The 21,822-nt window shown below is 36.7% G+C and overlaps 1 protein-coding gene across 6 annotated transcripts in view; it reads right to left on the reverse strand.

Annotated features, from left to right (window-relative positions):
* Positions 1–21,822, reverse strand: part of LOC127630163 (MAP/microtubule affinity-regulating kinase 4-like) — a 53,857-nt gene that overhangs the window by 8,780 nt on the left and 23,255 nt on the right. For all 6 annotated transcript variants that reach the window (XM_052107629.1, XM_052107628.1, XM_052107633.1 and 3 more), the window contains 12 exons: positions 14,049–14,097; positions 11,997–12,062; positions 10,589–10,659; positions 10,104–10,160; positions 9,708–9,944; positions 8,075–8,194; positions 7,858–7,957; positions 6,778–6,887; positions 6,512–6,695; positions 4,555–4,760; positions 4,308–4,411; positions 315–596 (listed from right to left, as the gene is read on the reverse strand). In XM_052107629.1, coding sequence (XP_051963589.1) covers positions 315–596; positions 4,308–4,411; positions 4,555–4,760; positions 6,512–6,695; positions 6,778–6,887; positions 7,858–7,957; positions 8,075–8,194; positions 9,708–9,944; positions 10,104–10,160; positions 10,589–10,659; positions 11,997–12,062; positions 14,049–14,097 — 1,586 coding nt within the window. The remainder of the gene's footprint in view (positions 1–314; positions 597–4,307; positions 4,412–4,554; positions 4,761–6,511; positions 6,696–6,777; positions 6,888–7,857; positions 7,958–8,074; positions 8,195–9,707; positions 9,945–10,103; positions 10,161–10,588; positions 10,660–11,996; positions 12,063–14,048; positions 14,098–21,822) is intronic.

A 21,822-nucleotide genomic window follows, 5' to 3' on the forward strand; every position in this document is an offset into this window, starting at 1 on the left:
CGCACACCTAGCTCTAAAAGGTGGAAGATTTGGCAAGAACGAATTGTTGATGTGAAACTTGCTCTGCTCAAATGGATGATTTCAGAGAGATAGATTTTTCCCTGCTGAGAAAACCAGCTTAAACCAGTCTAAGCTGATTTGCTGGTCTGTTTGCTCTTTTTAGGAGAGTTGTGGGAATTTGGGCTAGATTTAGACCTTGCTGTTTTTTGGTTTATGCAGTCTTCATAATCTGAAAATAACTTTAGAAAAGTCATTCTGGTTTAAAAGACAAAAATGAGGCATTATTGTGTCCCCAACCGTCTCTCTCCTCCTACCTGCGGGTGAGTTTGGAGGTCAGCTTGGTGAACAAGTTGGTGGTTGCCCGGCTACGAGAGTGAGGCAGAGGGCTGGCTTCGTGGGACAGAGTAGGGGAGGTGGGTGGTGCATGGGTGGGAGCCCGGTGGTCCCGGAGCTGCCCCCCATGGAAGGTGCTGCGGATGGTGGAGCCCCTCATCAGCCGAGAGCGTTCAGAGGATGTGGAGCTGGAGGCCCCGGCCCCAGCCCCAGATATACTATGGGTGGACGGAGAGGCTGGAGGTATTCGATGTGACAAGGAGCTAAGAGGAGAAAAGAGACAAGAAAAAAAGGATTGGTATACAATTTATCACAAGCCCTATTCGTCAGGAAACAGATCAATAAAGCGCAACAGTCTGGTTCCAGAAGTAAAAATCCACCCATTTGCATGACATACAGTGAATGATGCAATTGAGTCATTCTACACTCTCAAACTACTGATATATTTGTAAATATTTGAATATTTTGCAATAAATATATTGTATAAATATATAAAATTTAAATATATTGTGTTATGTGTGTTATTTAAAAACGACCACTTAAAATCAATAGTTTTTACTTTTTCCATCATTTTCATTCCATTATGTAATTCGCAATGCTTAATGGGATTTTAGTTTGTGCCCTCATGAAATACTTTAAGTACCTTTTTTTCAACAAACGTATTCTTTTGTCCAACTTTCATATCATTTTTTGCTTTAAAACAAAGCTAGTGATGGTGTGATTCACTTCAGAGCTGGTTGGTTTGATTAATTCATCTTTTATGAAGGATTTTAAGAAATGCCTCTAGAAGAAAGTAAAAGGAAAAATACTTCCAGAACCAACATGGCTTACAAAGGGCGGGCACTGTTGCACTCTCTAGTGGTACTTGAACACAAAACGGTTGTGTTTATCAGATAGCGGCAGGATGATATAATGATTGCTTTTGAGGATTAAATAATCACTGGATTTGCCAAAGTTTTCCAGGTTAGTGACATCAAATCTTTGAAAGATTCATCAGCACTTTGTTTGAGGCATTTAAAGGGATAGTTCACCCAAAAATTAAAATTCTCTCATAATTTACTCACCCTCATGCCATCCAAGCGGTGTATGAATAACAAAAAAGATTTTTAAAAGTATATTTCAGCTGTGTAGATGCTTTCAATGCAAGTAAATGATGACCAGACCTTTCAAGCTAAAAAAAAAAAAACACATAACGGCAGCATAAAAATAATCGATATGACTCTAGCGGTTTAATCTACTGTATATCTTCTAATGCGATACAATCACTTTGGGTGAGAAATAGATACATTTTTCAATCCTTTTTTTTTTCTAAAAATCTCCACTTTCACTTTCAAAATGTAAAAGTGGAAATTTATTGAGAAAAAAAAACCATATTGTTTCTGAAAATATAGATTTAACAAATGGAGTCATTTTGGATTATTTGTATGCTGCCTATGTAATTTTTGGAGCTTGAAAGATCTGGTCACCATTCACTTTTATTGTATGGACAGCCAGAGCTGAAATATTCTTCTAACAATCTTTATTTGTGTTCAGCAAAAGAAAGAAATTCTTACACATCTGGGATGGCATGAGGGGTTTAAATCCCTCAGTAAGCTGTGCGGTTCATGTCTCAGATATGCATCTCTTGGCATGCAAAAGCCTTTGTCCCCTCCATCTCAATCTGGCTAAAATCAAACAGATTTCACAAGCTGCCTCATTCTGCATACTGGCCTAAGGCCACTTCACTTAACGCTCTAAATAACCCTGCAATAATTCGAAACGAATTGCAGACAAATGGCTCCTTCACATTAAAACGGAAGCAAGTGATCACCGTTAGCACATTCACACCTTTACAATAGGTGGCGCTAATCGACAAGCAATTTTACACCGGTACAGTAGGTGGCACAAAGCACCTTTCATTTGGTCTGCCCTTCACTCATCACAGATGAGAATGAGAACTACTTGACAAGTAACCATGGAATCACAATGCGAAAGACCAGTTTCCAATAGTACATCTACTTGTATTGCACATTTGCTCAAAACCCTGTGATTTATGAATTAAACATGATGACATCTACAGTAAATGCTCCATTTAGATGTTGTCTACAGTATATAATGCAGACAATAAAAAACAATGTCTCCAGGTTTTTGGTATACAAAGGCACTTTGATGCAAAGACATACATACAGAGTGCACTGCAAGTCACAGTAAGAGTATTAATAGGAAAAGACCACCCTAAAATTTTAATTCTCTCATAATTTACTCAACCTCATACCACCCAGGTTTGTTTGATTTCTTTCTTCAGCTGAATACAAACAACGCTTTTTAGAAGAATATCTCAGCTATGCTAGTCCATTCAATGCAAGTGAATGGTGGCCAGAAATTTGATAGTCCAAAAAGCATATGAAGTCAACATAAAATAATCCACACAACTCCAGTTGTTAAATCCATGTCTTCAGAAGCAATATGATAGGTGTGGGTGAGAAACAGATCAAAATTTAAGTAATTTGTTAATATAAATCTCCACTTTCCCGTTCACATTCTGCTTTCGATTTTGGCTATTTGCATTCTTTGTGCACATCACCACCTACTGGGCAGTGAAGAGAACTTATAGTAAAAAAGGACTTAAATATTGATCTGTTTCTCACCCACTCCTATCATATCTTTGTGTTTAGCAGAAGAAAGCCATATACAACTGGGATGACATGAGGGTGAGAAAATTAGATAATTTTCATTTTTGGGTGAACTATGCCTTTAAGATCCATTAAGTTGTTAATTAAAAAAAAAAAAGACTAAATACAAAGAAAAAAAATACAGCAATATGAAATACAATATGAAGACAATCCATATAAGATCAGAGAGTGTTTTTTAAAGAGGATGCAAGGCAGTGATGCAGCAATATAATTTACATTGTTAAGAGGACACATATGAGAATTTTTTCAGGTTTTAAGGGATTTGATGCAAATTAAATACACATCATCACTGCTGGTTTAGGATTATTTCCTCGAGTTCCATCAGCATTTAATGTTGGTGGTCAGCTTTTTATGCTTTAGCACCACCAGTTGTGCTGATTTTGGTAACTGCAGCAGTTCCTGACAAGTCATCCAAAGCTTCTATTTTATTGGTCAGTCAGGGCATTTCACCACCAGACACAGGCCTTAAGGCCCTGAATTGTCGACTAGGCGTTCAGAAAAAACCCACTAACTATGAAACTATGTTTTTTTGCACATCCCTTTACCGTAAATGTGCTTGAGTGTGTTCATTGTGCTATGTACATCTGTCACCTCACATTGATGGCAATTTGTTTTTGCCTCCATGCCTGAGACCGTTAATCCGCGCATCTTATCTCGTGGCTTGTTGACCGTGTTACCGCGGAGACCTAGTGTGTGTTCTCCACGGCATCCACGCACAACTCACCACGTGCCCCACCGAGAGCGAGAACCACATTATAGTGACCACGAGGAGGTTGACCCAAAATGACTCTACCCACCCTAGCAACAGGGCTGATTGGTTGCTTAGGAAGCCTGAATGGAGTCACTCAGCATGCCCTGGATTCGAACTTGCGACTCCAGGTGTGGTAGTCAGTGTCTGTACTGGCTGAGCAACACAGGCCCCACTTTGATGGCAATTTTAAGTGTGCAGACACGTGTTAACTGTACTGGCTGGGCTCGGCGAAGGAAGGCCTCTTTAGGTCAACCAGTCAAGCACCATTGTGACCCAGACAAAACATGTGCCTCCTGCTCTCTCTCTCTCTCTCTCTCTCTAATAACAGCCAGCCTTTGGACCTCCCCCAAAAATGAGGAAGGAGAGAGAGGGAAAGAGATACAATGTTAGAAACAGACAGAGAGAAAGAGAGATTGATAGGATGACAGAGAAGCAGTCACCACAGCTGAAGCATAACACACCAAATCCAGTCCAATAAACAACCACAAAGGAAAAATAATGTCAGCTTCACCATGTACATATCTCATTCATTTAACAAAAACACATTTTACCTGTTCTCTTTCCCATTTTGTAGTAAGGCGTGTCTGTCTGTGCTGGTGCGGTCCGTACATACATATGTGTTTCTACGAGTCATGGCACTGGCAGGGATGTTGTTCTAAAGCATCAAACAGGAAGCAGACATTGAGAACCAATTCTGAGACCATTTTAATATGTGACCTCCATTTTATAAGGTTCTATGTGGCATTTTGGTTGAAAATGAGCCAACCACATACTGTATACATTGTGAAGGTTGATTACCGTTGTTGCATTGATTTCTTTGCGACGGTCTGGGATCTCAGCCTTGTTGGGGTTGTTAGCTGTGCTAACCATGGGGCTTGAAGGGGGGATGCTACGACTGCCCACCACACTGGAGCTGGCCTTACGTGAGGGCAGATGCTCCTCCTTTAGTTCCCCCTTTCCTGTACTGATGCGTTTGGGTTGAGCTACTGGCACTGACGGCCCACCTGATGAGCATGTAAAGATCAAAACTTTAATGGCATGGCAGGAATAAAATTGTGTCCATATGTTCATATTCCTGTATATCAATGCTCCTAGGCAATTTATAAAAATTTAATCAACCATGGGGTTTTAAGGATAGTAGAGGGTGTTAAGAATGTTTTAATAGAGCTGTTCGGGTTGTTGTCCAAAAACCCAGGAAAGAATGAGCATTTCCTAGCCATGGGCTCCCTCTGGATTTTCCTATGGGTTTTTATAATGATAGTTTTGGATTTATGAGTTAAATAAGGTCTGTGGTAAACATTACTTGAGGATACATGGACATTTTGTTCTACAAAATAAATTACACACATAAAGTGTTCTTAAAATGTATGTTGCAAACAAGCTGCTAGATAAGAACTACTATGGTTTTCTGTTTCATCAGGTATGCTTATTCACACACTTGTGATATTCCTTATCCTGTTAGTACCTGCTAGTAACACCCTTTTTATTTATTTATTTATTTTTTAACTCAGCGGCTTCAAAATTCACTTTGATTGTGTTTTTTATATTGTACAACAAAAGTAGTTTTCAAGTAGTTTACCACAGACCTTGTTTTTCTCTTAAATTGAAAAATCCCATTGTAAATTCCAAAGGGAACCCATGGCCAATTTGCCTTTCCTGTTCACCTACAAATTGACATCATGGCTGAACCATGCTACGTCTGTGATTTAAACTTTGGTAGCAAAAATGCTGTTAGAGTTGTTTAGTTTGATTCATTTCTGTGAAACAGCTCAAACAAAACTTAAAGAATCGTTTCAAAACTTTGATTAAACAATTTGTTTTTTATCATCAGTCACTCAATGTTCCTGTGCACCATTTTCATGTATGTGTTGTTGTAAAAAAAAATACATGTATGTTAGTTATTATATGTATTGTAATATTGGTGCATATAAAAGAAAATGATTAAATATAATTCTTCCTTATGTTCATTTATTGAAAAACATGCCTTGATTCCTTTTAAAGGGACAGTTCACCCAAAAATGAAAATACTCTCATCATTACTTTCATGACATCCTAGATGTGTATGACTTCTAGAATATTTCAGCTCTGTAGGAGCGAACGGTGACCAGAAATTTGAATCTCCAAAAAGCACATAAAGACAGCATAAAAGTAATCAATACGACTCCAGTGGTTAAATCTATATCTTAAGAAGTGATATGTTAGGTGTGGGTGAGAAACAGATCAATATTTATGTCCTTTTTTTACTATAAATCTCCACTTTCCCTTTCACATTCAGAAAGTGAAAGTGGAGATTTATAGTAAAAAAAAAGGATTGAAATATTGGTCTGTTTCTCACCTAAAGTGACTGCATCACTTCAGAATACATATTTTAAACCACTGGAGTGGATTGGACCTTTAAGGTGTGGTCACCATTCACTTGCATTGAAAGGACCTACAAAGGTGAAATATTCTTCTAAAAATCTTTGTTGTATTCTGCAGAAGAAAAAAAGTCATACAAATATGGGATGGCATGAAAGTAATGATGAGAGAATTTTCCTTTTTGGGTGAACTATCCCTATAACTAGATTTGTACTGCATTTTTTTCTTGCATTAAACATTTTAAATCTATTTGGCTATGATTATTGTTTGGTTGAATCGGTGCTCTGATAAAAATAAAACCTATAACATTCAGAGCAAATAGATAGATATGAATATCCAAAAAATATCAAGATATAATCTTTTAGCTATATCACCCAGCCCTAGTTTACAGACTCACAGAAGTCACTGTGCCTCCTCTGGCGGTTGTAGGTGGAGGCACTGCGCTGAGGTTTAGTGTGGGTTGAGGCAGAGGTGGAGCTGGATGAGGAGGTGGAGGAGTGTTTGCTGGTGCCATTCGTGATGGTGCTGGGCCGAACCCGTGCTAGAGACAGACTGTTGCTCGACCGGGTCTCTATACCATCCTATATGTGAAGCATATGAGATATAACACACTTACAGATTAGCACACTACAAGACTGATCAGTTGTAATCCAGCAGTCTCACCTCGTTCTTGCGGCATAGCAGCAGGTACGTGGCAAATATCTCATTGTACTTTTGTGTGGTCAGGGCGTCTCTGATCTCATCACGGGAGTAACCCATTCCTACCATTACATCTGTATGGGCAGATTAAACAAGAATGATTTGATTAAGTAGTCATTTAGTAGACACTTTTATATAAAGTGACTTTTAAATGTGAACTCATTAATATTTGTGTTGATGCCATTGTCAAAATTTGCAGTCCGCACTGATTAGTATATTTTGCAAGTAAAACATCCAATTACAGGGAATTACTGACATAAAACGAGCAATATTCGGTTGGTCATGTGTAGAGATGTACACAAGTAATCGATTAATCAAGTACTTGTTTAGCTTTAAATATCAGAGTAGTAAAAACACCACTCGAATAATGTAATTAGATTTTTCTCTGTGCTTTTGCCTTCCGTGGGCAGCAATTAAAACTGCTTTTCTTACCTGAATCTTGCTGTTACAACTCAATGCATTGGTTGGCACTGTGGATGCATGATGTTGTTAAAGGAATAGTTCACCCAAAAATAACATTGTGTCATTATTTCAAGTGATCGTTTTGCTTTAAAAGTCTTGGAATGTATGCTTCTATGTATGAATGCAATTTTTTTTTTATTATAATTTTTAATCTAGATGTTGTTGTTTATGCATAGTTAAATAAGAAAAACAGGTTCAAATGTTGAAGGTTGAAATTAAATTATAAATGATAAAGCAGCTTAAAAAATACTATTCTACTATTAATATTTCTTTCTGTTTATATGGTTTGCAATGAGCAAGAAAAAACAAAAAACTGCAGCTTTAAGCGACACTATCTTTATTATATGGACATTAGATATTTTTATTGCCACAGTCACCTTTGGCTTGAATTAATGTGTCTAAAGTATCATGATCAAAGGCACAATGGTGATCAAAGTATGAATCTACAACCTTCAGGGTACTAGTCCAGATATTTAACACCATGCTACCACACAAATGATGAATTTAAATGATTACCTGGACACAAGTATAAAAGATCATGATAAAGAGCTAAAAAGGGAAAGTAACGGAAGCATCTCTCACCTATACGGCTGGTGTCATTATAATCCTCCACAGGCTCAATATGAGGCTTCAGCTCATCACTGTCATACCCAATATTTATCCACCTATCCTTCATGATTTGCTGAAAGGGAACAACAGAAAGTCAAACAGAGTGAGCTAAAGGCTGATGGCAGCAGAAAGCTCAATTAGACATGAAAGAGTGTGTGATCAACTAAGGTTTGCAGATGTTCCTCCTCACCTCCAGGGTGCAGCGCTTGGTGGGATTGAGTACAAGGAACCTGCGCAGGATGCCCTCGCAGTCGGTGGACATGTAGAATGGTACACGGTATTTCCCCCTCAAAACACGCTCTCGTAATTCCTGAGGGAACAACACAGAAGTCTGTTCAACACCAAATCTAATTCGGAACCAGTCACCCACCAAATCACCCCCACATCACAGAGAAACAATGAGATCTTACTTGACCTACATTACTTGAGTGCAAAGCATTTCATAAGATCCAACTGCTGCCCATGAGGTGCTTTAGTAAAAGTCTCAAAATGTTATCCATTTAGAATGACACAAGAGAACTCACAATACCACCTAAAGCTGTGGTTCTCAATTGGTTTTTGTGTCAGGACTCAGATTCTACATTGGATATCAAGTGGTGATGACCCAACACAATATCAAAATTAGCTTACAAAAGTAAACAAATATGTACTGACTGTTTCTGAATGACTTCTCTTGAATTTAGATTGTTTCATGCACACGACAGCCAGTAATTCATCACACAATACACATTAGCTGGGTTTCCCCTCCAACTATTGTTGGACTATATATAGCTACTATATACAACTATATATAGCTGTCAAACTTAACACGTTAATTAATGCATGCGATAAATGTAAAAAGTTAAACGCATTCATTTTTCTTAATCGCGATTAACGCATTTACTGTGAATAAAGCATAAACCACCATAACACAGGTGGGACTAGGGAGGAACCTTTGCGATGTGTCCACCCGGTGTCATTACATTGATGAACACACCACAACAGGGATGGGCAAGGACCTCTTAACACTATATGTATTTACAAAACAAGCCCAGATGGGACTTGTGAAAGAAAGCAAGTACTTTGCGGTCTCTGTAAGGTGCAATTTAATTACCATAGAAGCAGGTCAAATCTTAACTTTCACGAAAACACAAAATAAGAAGTTTTTGTCTGCGAGCGCTTTTTATGTGGAAATCAAAGCAGCACTTGACGTTAATGGCGTTAACACGCTCATGCGAATCATGAATGTGGCTTCACGATTGCTGCAGCAAAGTGGATAGCCACAGTCTTCCGGGTGAGTAATATTGTTGTGGATGAGAGTTTAAGAGATTTAATGCCCATTGCAATGAATATGCAACATATGTGGGGACTAGTTCTTTCAATTAGTCAAACTCCCACTTAGACTTTGCAAAACATTTAATGTTACTTGAATTTGTGCTATTTTAGTGCATTTCTATATTTATACTGTGGAAGGCTTTGTTAGGACAATGTTAATAAAGCATTATATTATTACATATTATTTTCCTTTCGTTCCTAAAAAGGAAATAAATGCATTTTAACAGTATATAATTATACAGTCACATTTCAGCACTTTAAAAATTTGCGATTAACTATGATAAATTATGCGATTAATTGCGATTCAAAATTTTCAATCGACTGACAGCACTAGATATTAAACTTGTTCTGTGGCGTCTCAAGGCAGCATTTAATAAAACCAGGTACAACTGCTCAAAACCCGAAGCACCACAGTTGTCTTTATTGTATATCGTGAGTGTTTGTGCCACTTTTTGTTTTTATACTGGGTTTTTCAATATACATTTGTTATGCTGAAAGGATGGGTTTACCTTTAGGTTCTGTCCGTCAAAGGGCAGTGATCCGCTTACTAGTGTGTAGAGTATCACCCCGAGACTCCAGATATCCACCTCTGGCCCATCGTATTTCTTCCCCTGAAAGAGTTCAGGGGCGGCGTAGGGAGGACTGCCGCAGAATGTGTCCAGCTTATTGCCCAGTTTAAATTCATTACTGAAGCCAAAGTCAGCAATCTTGATGTTGGAGTCTGCATCAAGCAGCAGGTTTTCCGCCTGAGAGAGATATAAGACGGAGTATGTGATTATGATTTTATGCTTTGGAGATATTTTTAATGGAAGCAAAGTGAGCAATGGTAAGACATACATTTTGCTCTACAAATGCTCCAGAGGTATATTCAAAAGGATGTATAAGTCATAAGAAAGAACAATAACCTTCAGGTCCCTGTGAACGATATTCTTCTGATGACAGTAATGAACAGCAGACACAATCTGAAAGAAAAACATTGACATGTACAGCATCTCTCTATAACTAAAGTTAAACAAAACTCAAAGAAGCATAAATGTACTGGGCATGGGCATAAATACATTTTTATGAGAGATAATTGTATTTTTTTGTATCTTAAAAGGGATCATTTACATTCTGTCATGTAGATCTAAACCTGTCAGTATTTTTTTCTCAGTCGAACAAAAAAGGAGATGTTAGGCTGAATGTTAAGGATTCACAGCCTCAGTCACCATTTACTTTTAGTATTTGGAAATTATGCAATGAAAGTAAAAGGTAACTGAGGTGAACTATCCCTTTAAACACTTTAGAAACAGAAAACAACAATCTCTGTATATTCTCTGATATTTACTTCTCCAAAGATTAAGAAGTTTCAAGATTTTTAAACAGTGCCCCAAGAGGTTATATGTCTTACCTGCCGGAATTTAGAACGTGCCTCCTTCTCCTTCATTCTCCCATGGGATACAAGGTAGTCAAACACTTCACCTACCACAGAATAACAACTTGAGTAAAACAAAAACTTTTCAATTCAAACACTTAAAAAAAACTTTACCAAAGAAAGTGTTGAGAAAGCCTTACAGATGTAGTTCACCCAAAAATGATGTGATTGTTTACTCTTCCTTTTGTTGTTCCAAACCTGTATGATGTACATTTTTCTGTGGATCACTAAAGTACAATTTTAAACGCAGCCACTGTGTGTGTGTGTGTGTGTGTGTTATGTTTAAGATTATTTATGTAATTAAAGTTATGTTGACTGTTCTGCCAGTTCCCGCCTCCTCCTTACCTGTTACAACACCATTTTGGTCTGTTCCTCAAATAAACCTCATATAGGTTCAGAAGACTTGGAATATAGTGCACAAGTCAAGAGAACTACTGTTATGGTGCTTTTTTTATGCTTTACAAACCCTGGTCACTGTGAACTATCGTTGTATGGCCAGAGCTGTGTAAAAATTCTTAAAAAATTTCCATTTTGTGTTTTACAGGAAAAAATAACATCATATAGGTTTGGAACGACATTGAGGTGAGCAAAAGATGACAGAACTATCCCTTTAAAGGTTTGAGTAAAGATTAAGATAAATTCACACAGCAAGGCTAATGGAGTCCACTAATATAACTCATTTAGATATGTTATGAACAATCAGTTGGGAATTTCCTGACTAATGAAGTCGTCTACTTAAAACCCAATGAACGGACGCAATATTTTATCCAGCTACGCATTCATGGCGACAGAATTAGAGGAAGGGAGAGATAATGAATAAGTTACCAGTGAGATGTAAAGCAGGGGAAGGAAACAGAGAAGGCAAACTGCCAATATGTAGTATAACCCTGATACTGGTGTATGTGTCTGTGCACACAAACATGCCTCAGCAGATAGATTAAGAGTGGAAACATGTGATTCATTTTCAGAGCAGCCGATTCAAGAGCCTCAAATAGGACTGAGATACTTAACAGAGATGAGCTGAAGTTAGAATAAGCTTGATTTGACTATGAGCATCTTTACTGAGAGGCTCTAATTGCTGAGCCTGGCTTCAGTGAATTCACATGTAACCTATAGAAATGGAGGAAGGAAGGGAAGAGGAGAAGAGAGATAAAGGATGAGGCCTGTGCAGATGCATTTAGTTCAGCGTCTGATTAATGCGACAGGCGCATGCATGCACGTTTACGTTTGAGTGGATATCAATAGAGGAGACACATGTGTGTTCATTCATGTATATTTATCAAAGCTTGAGGGTACATACAGTAATATAATAAAGGGACAGTGCATTAGAGGCTGTGTATGATTAGTACACATGTATGTGTAGGAAATGGGGGAGGAATCGTACCACCACTGGCGTACTCCATAACAAGGTAGAGTGTCTTCTCCGTCTCAATCACTTCAAAGAGCTGAACTGTAGATATGAGACAAGAGAAAGATGAGTTTAACATTGAGATGAAATCACACTTGCCATGGAAGTTGCTGCAACATCAACCCACCATTACAATAAATGACTGTGGCTGTATAATGGTACAGTGATGCATCAGATGGCAATATCATGCTACTTTGATATATACCATGATACTGATTAACTGCCATATACATGTACCATGGTATCTGTATGGTACTCCAAGGAACTTCAAAGAATACCATGGTATTACAATGATACATGTCCAAAAAAACAAAACAAAGCATGGTATTATGTGCAATGAGCAAAAGGGAATAAGTACAGATTGATGTACAATTGGTCAAAGGAATAGTTCTACCAGAAATAGGGCTGAGATATTGCTACAAAAATGTTTTTTAGCCTAGTAATTTCACTTTAAATCAGAGGAATTATCATTTCATCCAAAGAGCCATTGTAGCCAAGTAGTTTTCATATTTTAAAGGCATTGAATAAAAATCTATATAAAAATAATGAAGACATGTGTCCCACAGGGAGAATGAGATCTTATCATTTTTATTGATATGCACTTTAAAATTTATATTTTATATACAATTATATAGTAGCTTAATAAAAAGCATTATTTAACTTAATTTTTAATAAAAAATTCTGTTAATGAACAAGGAGCGCAAAAATTATTTTCACAAAATCTTCGGTACCCAGTTGAATATTGCATAATACGAATTTATTACTGTGGGACCCAGTCAATTTTAATATTAGAATATAATACTGAATTATCTCTATTATTTTGAGGATTCTATTTATTTAATTTTTTTTAGATGAAAGTATTCTATTTATAAAAGTGTCCTATTTACTTCACCTTCACCTGGAGCTTTTATTTTGACACTGAAAGTACTTCCACATCTGGTGAAACGCTGTCATCTCCTTTCTCCTTTCTCTTAAACTTTGCCACCTTTGTAGATTTGTATAATAACTTGTAGCAGTTACTAGTGTTTGGAAATGCATGAATTCTTGAACATGCAGTACTTTTCTTTCAAAACATGAGCGTGTGAACAGAATAGTGCATCATCCGTTTATTCTGAAGCGTGCACCAGGTTTATCTGTTTTTAATCGTAGCCTTTTGCAGTTTTATAATCACATATGACATTTCCTCATTTTGATGTTATTTTGATTCATTGTGCAGCCCTGAAGGATCATGAAATTAATCTGCTGATGCGCTCTTCATGACACTTAATGGCCAAATAAAAAGCCCATAAAAATCATTGCGATAATGCAAATTTTATATAGTCAGCAAAATCATCGTGATTATATCTTGAATATTCTAAATATTCTACACAGATATTCTAATTATTTTATAATTTACTGATGATCCAGCATCTCACTTGCTGTTGCCAAACATGGTGCCACATTTCATTGCGAGCAAAGCAGATATGGTGAAGGGGAAGGTTTCATTGAAGAACGATTTAAATGCCGGCCTGTTCCTTACACAATACACAATATGACTTCAGAATACTTGGAATATAGCACCCAAGTTGTATGAACAACTTTTTCTGGTGCATTTTGGGGGGGTTTCTTTTGTCATTTTTCGAGCTCAACCGTCTCTTTCTCTATTTATTTTAACTGTGGGTGAATGAGCACTCAGTACATTCTGAGAAACATCTCCATTTGTGATCCATGTAAGAACAAAATTCATACAGTACAATTTTAGAACAACATGAGGGTAAGTAATATGGCCACAGTTTTTGTTCGAGAGAGTAATATTGAGGATGAATTCCGATCGAAATATTGTTCGTCCTCTGAGAAATCATTGCATCAGAGATGTCACATACTCTTTTAAAAAAAAAAAAAAAAAAAAACTGACTGACTAAACATTAGAGATGCTAAATGCATTTTGAGAGTCATGTTTAGTTCAGTTTGAAGGGTGAAATAGAGAATTTTTGACAATGTACATAGTGTTCTCATCTTGTATTTGTACACAGCACCTACAACACTCACCTATGTTTGGATGGTTGAGGCCCTTCATGATCCGCACCTCTCGAAAGAGCTGAGGAGAGAGAAAGAGAAAGAATTTACTTAGCTATGCACATTACTGATTCACCTTAAATTAAAATGCTTGTATAAGTGTAATATATATTACACGTAAATGAAATTTAAACGAATGACACAGAAATACAGTTTTGGAGGCATCGTTCGCTTTGACAAGTATGATCGGTTATCTTTAGTGATAAAGGTACCCCTGATGGCATCTCTGTCAGAAATGCTTACATTAATTATACCAATAACATATCAGGAGCATAGAATGGATGAGCCTGCAGAGACTGATGGATATTCATCAATTGTGCAAATCTATAAATACCATTTAAACTGAAGCCCATTATAAATCTTTGCCAGTACACTGCCCACACACTCACTGACACTCAAGTCTTAAGGAGGTGACTATCTTTCAAACCAGCCCACAGACAAGGTAATTGGATACAGAGATCATTAGATAATCCACATAAAGCACTATGTTGTTGCATATGGCCACCAGGAGATGGCTCTTTGAGTCAAAAGACACTCATTCTGTGAAATCTTATTACTAAAATCATGTCTGCATGCTATGCATACCTTTAGACATTGTTGTGTTTGGATGTGTAATTAGTTTTTTTTTGTGAACAATTATTATGTTTTATTTGTTTGGAGAGGCTTTTTTTTTTTGGATACTATGATAAATAATTTTTATACTGCTATAACTTCTGATTGCTTTGTCGTGCCAAAACTAACTTGTTCTCAGATACAATTGACATTATAGGGAACAAAACAAAAGCAGCCACCTTATTTACATCAGAGATATATAATATCAAATCAGAAAAATAATGAAAAAATACAATTTTGGGCAAAATTGCTTTGTTGGATTTTCAGCAGTTTCTTAGGCTGAGAGTTTCAGAATGTATCACACTCTATATCATTAAAAAACTTAAATGTTTTCTTTACACTGATACAAACACTTGACCCTGCTTGTTTTTGTTTTATTGAGTTATAAGCCTTTATTTCTGGGTATGCCAATAACACAGGAAATCTTTAAAAACACCTTCAGAGCTTAAAGGGTTAAACATCAGAGCTTTACTGCAGTGCGTCTGCTGGTGAGAATCACGGTCTGGTAAAAGGTTGATTCACAATCACACACGCAAATACTTAGCTATCTAAATTTTGTGGACATACCCAATTCTTATATCGTTTTATATAAAGCTAATTATAATAACTACATACTAAATCACACTCTAACCATACCACTACTTCTAAGTACACTTTTATTTAGAATTTTCAAAAAATCTTATTTGCTTTATTAATCATTTTTCCAAATGAGCACATCCTCAAATGTCCCTAAAGGAAGGCTTTGTCAGATTTAGCTCACCTGTGTACACAAGTACATACAGATCTACTGAATTCTTCATCTCACTTATTTCCTATCATCATCTTTTCCTTTTGAAATATCTTTTACATTAAAGGGATTGCTCTCATCATTTACTCACCCTCACACCATCCTAGGTATGTCTTATTTTCTTCTGCAGAACACAAACAATGACTTTTAGAAGAATATTTCAGCTCTGTGAGTCTGTAAATCTGTAATCCATACAATTTCAGTGGTTAGATCTATAGCTTCATAAGTGTGGGTGAGATACAGATATCAGATGGCAATATTAAAGTCCTTTTTTAAAATAAATCTCCACTTTCACATTCTGCTTCTTTTTTTTTGGCTATTCGCATTCTTAGTGCATATCGGCACCTACTGGGCAGGGAGGAGATTTATAGTAAAAAATGACTTAAATATCTGTTTCTCAGATATAGATTGAACCACTGGAGTCGTATGTATTATTTTTATGCTGCCTTTATGTGCTTTTTGGAGTTTCAAAATGTTGGTTCTCATTCACTTGCATTATATGGACCTACAGAGCTTAAGTATTCTTCTAAAAATCTAAATTTGTGTTCAGCAGAAGAAAGAAAGTCTTCCACATCTGGGATGGCATGAGGGTGAGTAAATGATCCGATCCCTTTAACTTTGGTAAAATGTCCAACCTAAAAACTATGATGAATACTATATTCACAAGCTGTGTGAGAACAGTCCTTCTGCTGTCTAAAAAAGCAGAACATAATTACAAGTACCTTGTATTACAAAAGCAGGGGGGGAACCAAGAAAAAGAGAGAGCGTGACTGAAAGAGTGAACAACAAAGACTGCGAGCGTACATGTGAGAAACAGAAAGAGAGTGAAGAAAGAGAGAGTAATGAAAAGGGACAGAGTGAAAATGTATTATAAGTGAAATGTGTTGTTTGAAAGACTACACAGAATCTTTAGTGCTAATTTGTCCGAAACGCAGTCAGTCACCCTGAAAAAAAGAAAAGAAAAAAAAACCTGCAAAAATTGTTTTCCTGTAAAAATATCCTCCTTAATACATGTAAAATCCATAAACAAAACAAATTCACATAAGAAACTTGTGTAGAAAATAAAACTTTTCAGTGAATATATCTTGAATTAAGTTGATTTTTCTTAGTTCACCCAGACATGAAAATTCAATCATAACTTACTCAAGTTCGTGCTGTTCCAACCCATATGACTTTTTCTTATGTAGAAAACAAAAAGGAGATGTTTTACTAAATATCACGTCTTTTCAAAACAGTGGCAGTGGATTGTGCCTCACTTTAAAAAAGTATTTTAAAAGTAGTCAGTGCGACTCCACATCATATTCCAAGCCTTCTGAAGCCATACAATAAGTGTTGGTGAGAAACACCAGAAACACTAGTTTCCCGGTCAAAATCTTGACATTCATGATATTCATGAGCCCTATGAGAGAAGTGCATATACAGTGAAATGCATGTTCACGCTAGAACTTGCATTGTTAAAATTATGACAGAATTTTACATTTTGTGTTAACTTTTCCTCTACAGTGAGAGCGAGAGCAAAAGTCCATGTTTTGATTTTCCCTGTTTTTTTTTTTATCTCTCTCTCTAGCAGTCCATGTGTCAATTAGTTTCCATTTACAATTCACTTTCATTTCAGGAGCCTGGGCCAACTTCACTTTCCCACCCCTGGGCCAACTTCAGGGATTGACAAATAGCACCACAACATAAAGCTCTAGCAACTGAGACTGACTCATGGTGAAGTTTACTTTTGAGCACAGTATAAAGCACAATGCTTATGAACACAATTATTAACAAAATGTCTCCATCGCAGAGCATGAGAATGAGGAAGAGCTTTTTGCTGAGCTCATTATCAAAAATGTTGCACTTCTATCTCTCCTGCAAGGCCATTTTTTCACATGCGTGTCACTGAACATGTAGAACACACGACAGGCGACCCTATTCAGCTTTAAATAGCAGAGAGGAATTTTAGTGAAGTTCGCTTCACAAAACTGGTACTAAACAGGTTTGCCCTTTATTTACATCAGACACACACCAGATAGCTGATAATGATCAATTTGCCATTGCAAGTATTTTGACAAAAAACAAGGGCCTCTTTAGGAAAGTTAGGGAGATATGAGATCTCAAAATTGTGTCGAAAGCAAGTAAGACTAATTTTTAGATGCTGCAGCACTAAATATTTAACTTTAAGGCTTGCCAGAGTGTAACTGACAGATTTGATGTTTTAGATAACTGTTGATTGACTGTTGAATTACTGGTAGATCAATTATATGAAAAAGGCTGTTCTTATAGAAATTATGAAACAGTATCTCAAACTTTTGAAGTGGTGCTTCCTTGTGCAAAACTTACGCCATGATGCTAGGGTTTTGTGGGTGGTTACTAGGGCATTGCTATGCAGTTGCTAAGGCATTCAAAAGGGTTTTAGCATGTTACTATGTGGTTGCTAGGTTACAAATTTTGAGTTCGTGTTTCTAATATCGATTGTTAAAATCCCAAGATCAATCTTTTCCTTTTACTTCAAAGTTTTGGTTTTGTTGATTATTCTGTGTTCAAGAAATATGTTAATTTTTAAAAGTTACATTTCCGTAATTTTTCTGTATAATTTACAGCTTTAGCTGAAAGAGAATTTCTTTCAGCAACATAACTGAAATATTCATAAATATCTCAAAATCGAATGAAATCGTATTGAAATTAGAATCGAGAGCTTGTGAATCTGAATAAATGTTAGGGATGTCTGTAATGATACTCAGCCTACCCCAAGTCCCTATGACATTCTAGTCCCAAGATAAGGCTTGAGTTTCACCTTCAATTTAAGTCTTTGTGATATTTTCACCAGTGTTATTGTCCACAAGGCTAAAATTGAAGGCCTGGTCACTTAGAAAAATAATATGACACCTCAATCCTTAAGTATGAGCAATAATAATAGGGATGCTTGTCTTAGCATACACCACTAATAAAAAGTTTTGAACAAAAAGTAAAAAACAAAAATGGTTTGCGTTAAACTGTGTAATCAAAAGATGAGGTAGGATTTTGAAATCAAACATTTCCAAGGCAAAGAATAGTACACTTGACTACAAATAATGTTTTTAAAACACAGTTCTGGTGGGACACACCAACCGTAGGCATCTGTTTGAGCTCACTAATCTGTTTGTTTTAGGCATGTATAGCTGGCACACACAAACACAGCCGCTCACAAATGTGAATTTAACTGATAGAGGCAGACAGGTTACATAATGACCCGCCAATGTTAAATACGAAGCCATCTGCACAGTCACTGTACAGACAGAAAGAAAATCGAACACACTCTCGAATCCATTATTGTACAGAGACTGAGGACAAAACAGAAACACATCAAAACATTTGTTATAACACTACTTTATAAAAAGAAATTCACCGTTTGGATTTAAATAGGCAGATACTTAAGAGCTTATGATTGGATCATTATTGCAGTGATTCATATGTTTCAACTGGCAACAATTCTTTCAACCCTAACTGATGTAGTAAGTAGCTTTTCATTTCATAAACAACCATGTTGGAAGACATATCCCGCTGTTGTGGAAAAGATGTTACTGTGTTTCAGAAGGGGCAAATTATTGGCCTGCATCAAGCAAAGAAAACAAGTAAGGAGATTGCTGAAATCACCAGAATTGGGTTAAGAACGGTCTAACACATTATTAAAACCTGGAAGGATAGTGGTGAACCATCAGCTTAATGTGATCGGAAAAACATCTTGATCGCGATCGGAGATCACCAAAACGTTTGGTGAAGTCACATCATAAAAAAAAAATCGACAGTAGAACTCATGGCTATGTTTAACAGTGGAAGTAAGAGCATTTCCACATGCACAATGCGATGAACAATGCAAATTTACAGGATTGGGACTAAACAGCTGTGTGGCCACAAGAAAGCCACTTGTTAGTGAGGCTAATCGGAAAAAACTACAATTTGCTAGGGAGCATAAAAATTGGACTGTGGATCAATGGAAAAAGGTCATGTGGTCTGATGAGTCCAGATTTACCCTATTCCAAAGCAATGGGCATTTCAGGGTAATAAGGGAAGCTCAAGAAGCAATGCACCCATCATGCATAGTGCCCACTGTCCAAGCCTCTAGAGGCAGTGTTATGATCTGGGGTTGCTTCAATTGGTCAGATCTTATGCTGCAATAAAATGAAGTCAGCTGTCTATCTAAATAACTGAATGACCAGATTATCCCATCAATGGATTTTTTTCTTCCCTGACGGCACTTTCATATTACAGGACGACAATGTCAAGATTCATCAAGCTCAAATTGTGAAAGAGTGGTTCAGAGAGCATGAGGAATCATTTTCACACATGAATTGGCCACCACAGTGTCCTGACCTTAACCCCATTGAAAGTCTTTGGGATGTACAGTTTGTTCACACAGGGCATCTGAACACACAACAAACAATATTAAATAATTTTCATAAAATGAAAACACGCTTTTGTGCATTGGCTTTCCATGTACAATCTTTGAGGAATACTTTAAGATCTACTTATCATATGTTGTGTTTGGACTCGTTTGAATCGGGATAGTCTGCTGTAAGTTACAATATGCCATTGTCTATGTTACAGGTATGTTTCAGGAAGTACTAAGGAAAAACATGACAAAAAGACACTCCCGTTTATAATATTTATGTGTGTCAGTGCGAATTACATACACAAATACATACTGCAGATTGGCCTCAAAGTTAAACAAATTTGCTCATTGCATTTACAAAACTAAAACCTTTCGAACGATGTACAACATTGCTATCTCATCTTTATGTTTTTACCAACTATGAATGTAATTGTTGTGATAATATTAGCTCATTTATTTTGTCTTGCCCCTCCTTTTCTTTAAAAAAAGCTCAAATCTGTGTTACAGTGAGGCACTTACAAATGGAAGTGAATGGGGAAACATTTTGAACGTTAAAATACTCACTTTTTTCAAAAGTACAGCCAGAAAACATAAACAATATGCACGTTAACATGATTTTAGTTTGATAAAATTACTTACTAACATTTTCTGTGTAAAGTTATAGACAATTTTACAACTTCTATGCTGAGGATGCATGTCAACAAACTCTAAAATGACTAACAATTACCATTTAAACAACTTTACAGCTTAAATAATACATGTGTTTTAACAGAATGAATGTGCATCTATAAAATGATAAAATTCACATTTATGGCATTAAACCTTCCAAACAATTGTCACATTCACTTCCAATGTAAGTGCCTCTCTGTAACCTCGTTTTTAGTAATCAATATTATGCCAATAATGCTGCCGACTGAGCTTAACTTGTATTGAACATGGAATGTTCTTTTAAGAAAATACTGGTCAAACTGATTATCAGTCTCGCATTTAATCAGAAATTAATGGGGGTTTAGGGCAAAAATGCCACTGAAATTCAAAATGCAAGAGCAAAAAATGTCCCTGGAATAAATTTATTATTGAAATGTTTTTCTCTTTTATCTATTATTTAATAAAGCCTAATATATATTATCACAAAATGACTTGATGATGATTTAAATTAAAAGGTTACAGCCCTACTAAATTAAGTTGGAATTTATTTGAATACAAATTTTTTTTAAAATGCCCACATAAAGTTAAACAAATGCCCCTGAAAATCAGATAGAGGGGGAAAATATTGCTTAATAATAAAAAAAAGTTAATTACTGACAGTGCTCTATAGCTGTATGATCTCCAATATGGCTCTATTTTCACAAGTGCACTGAATTATTTAACTTATTCCGTGAACCAGCTGATCTGTGCAAGTGACCTTTTCCTTTAAATCTGCAATGTGGAAGTATTACTTTTGCTTTTGTCAACAGTTACACAAAATGACACAAAATGATCACATGACAAGGGTATGCTTAGACAACATCAAACCTCACCTCACTCACACGCACACACGGACGCACGCACATGCGCGCCCATTGAGACTGGCTCTATTGAACTGCAGAGAAAAGCACATCAGCTGTTCACCTGAGCCATGAAGATAATCATCACATAATCCAGCCCATCCTTTCCTCATAGATCTCTCTGCCTCTCACACAGGACTTCCTGGTTCATTTCCCAGGCTTTAGCCTGACGTCACCATTGCTATGGTGACCTGGTATTAAGACCAGGATTTATCTCACCCCCTCAGTCAGGCAGTGCTGTGCCGCTCCCTCAGCACCAGATGGAAAACCTGCCTCTGCCCGCTCTGCTCTCACACTCACTCTTTAGGCTGTATTAATGCTGAGAGGCTCTCCATTTTTATGGTCTTTCCTATTTCTACTGTCGATCTCCCTCCATTCTCAACTTTCAGGCTGTATTACAGAAATAGTTCACCAAAAAATGTACATACTGTAATTATTACCTCCCCT

This window comes from Xyrauchen texanus, chromosome 36 (genome assembly GCF_025860055.1).
Source record: "Xyrauchen texanus isolate HMW12.3.18 chromosome 36, RBS_HiC_50CHRs, whole genome shotgun sequence".
In the NCBI taxonomy this organism is placed as follows: Eukaryota; Metazoa; Chordata; class Actinopteri; order Cypriniformes; family Catostomidae; genus Xyrauchen; species Xyrauchen texanus.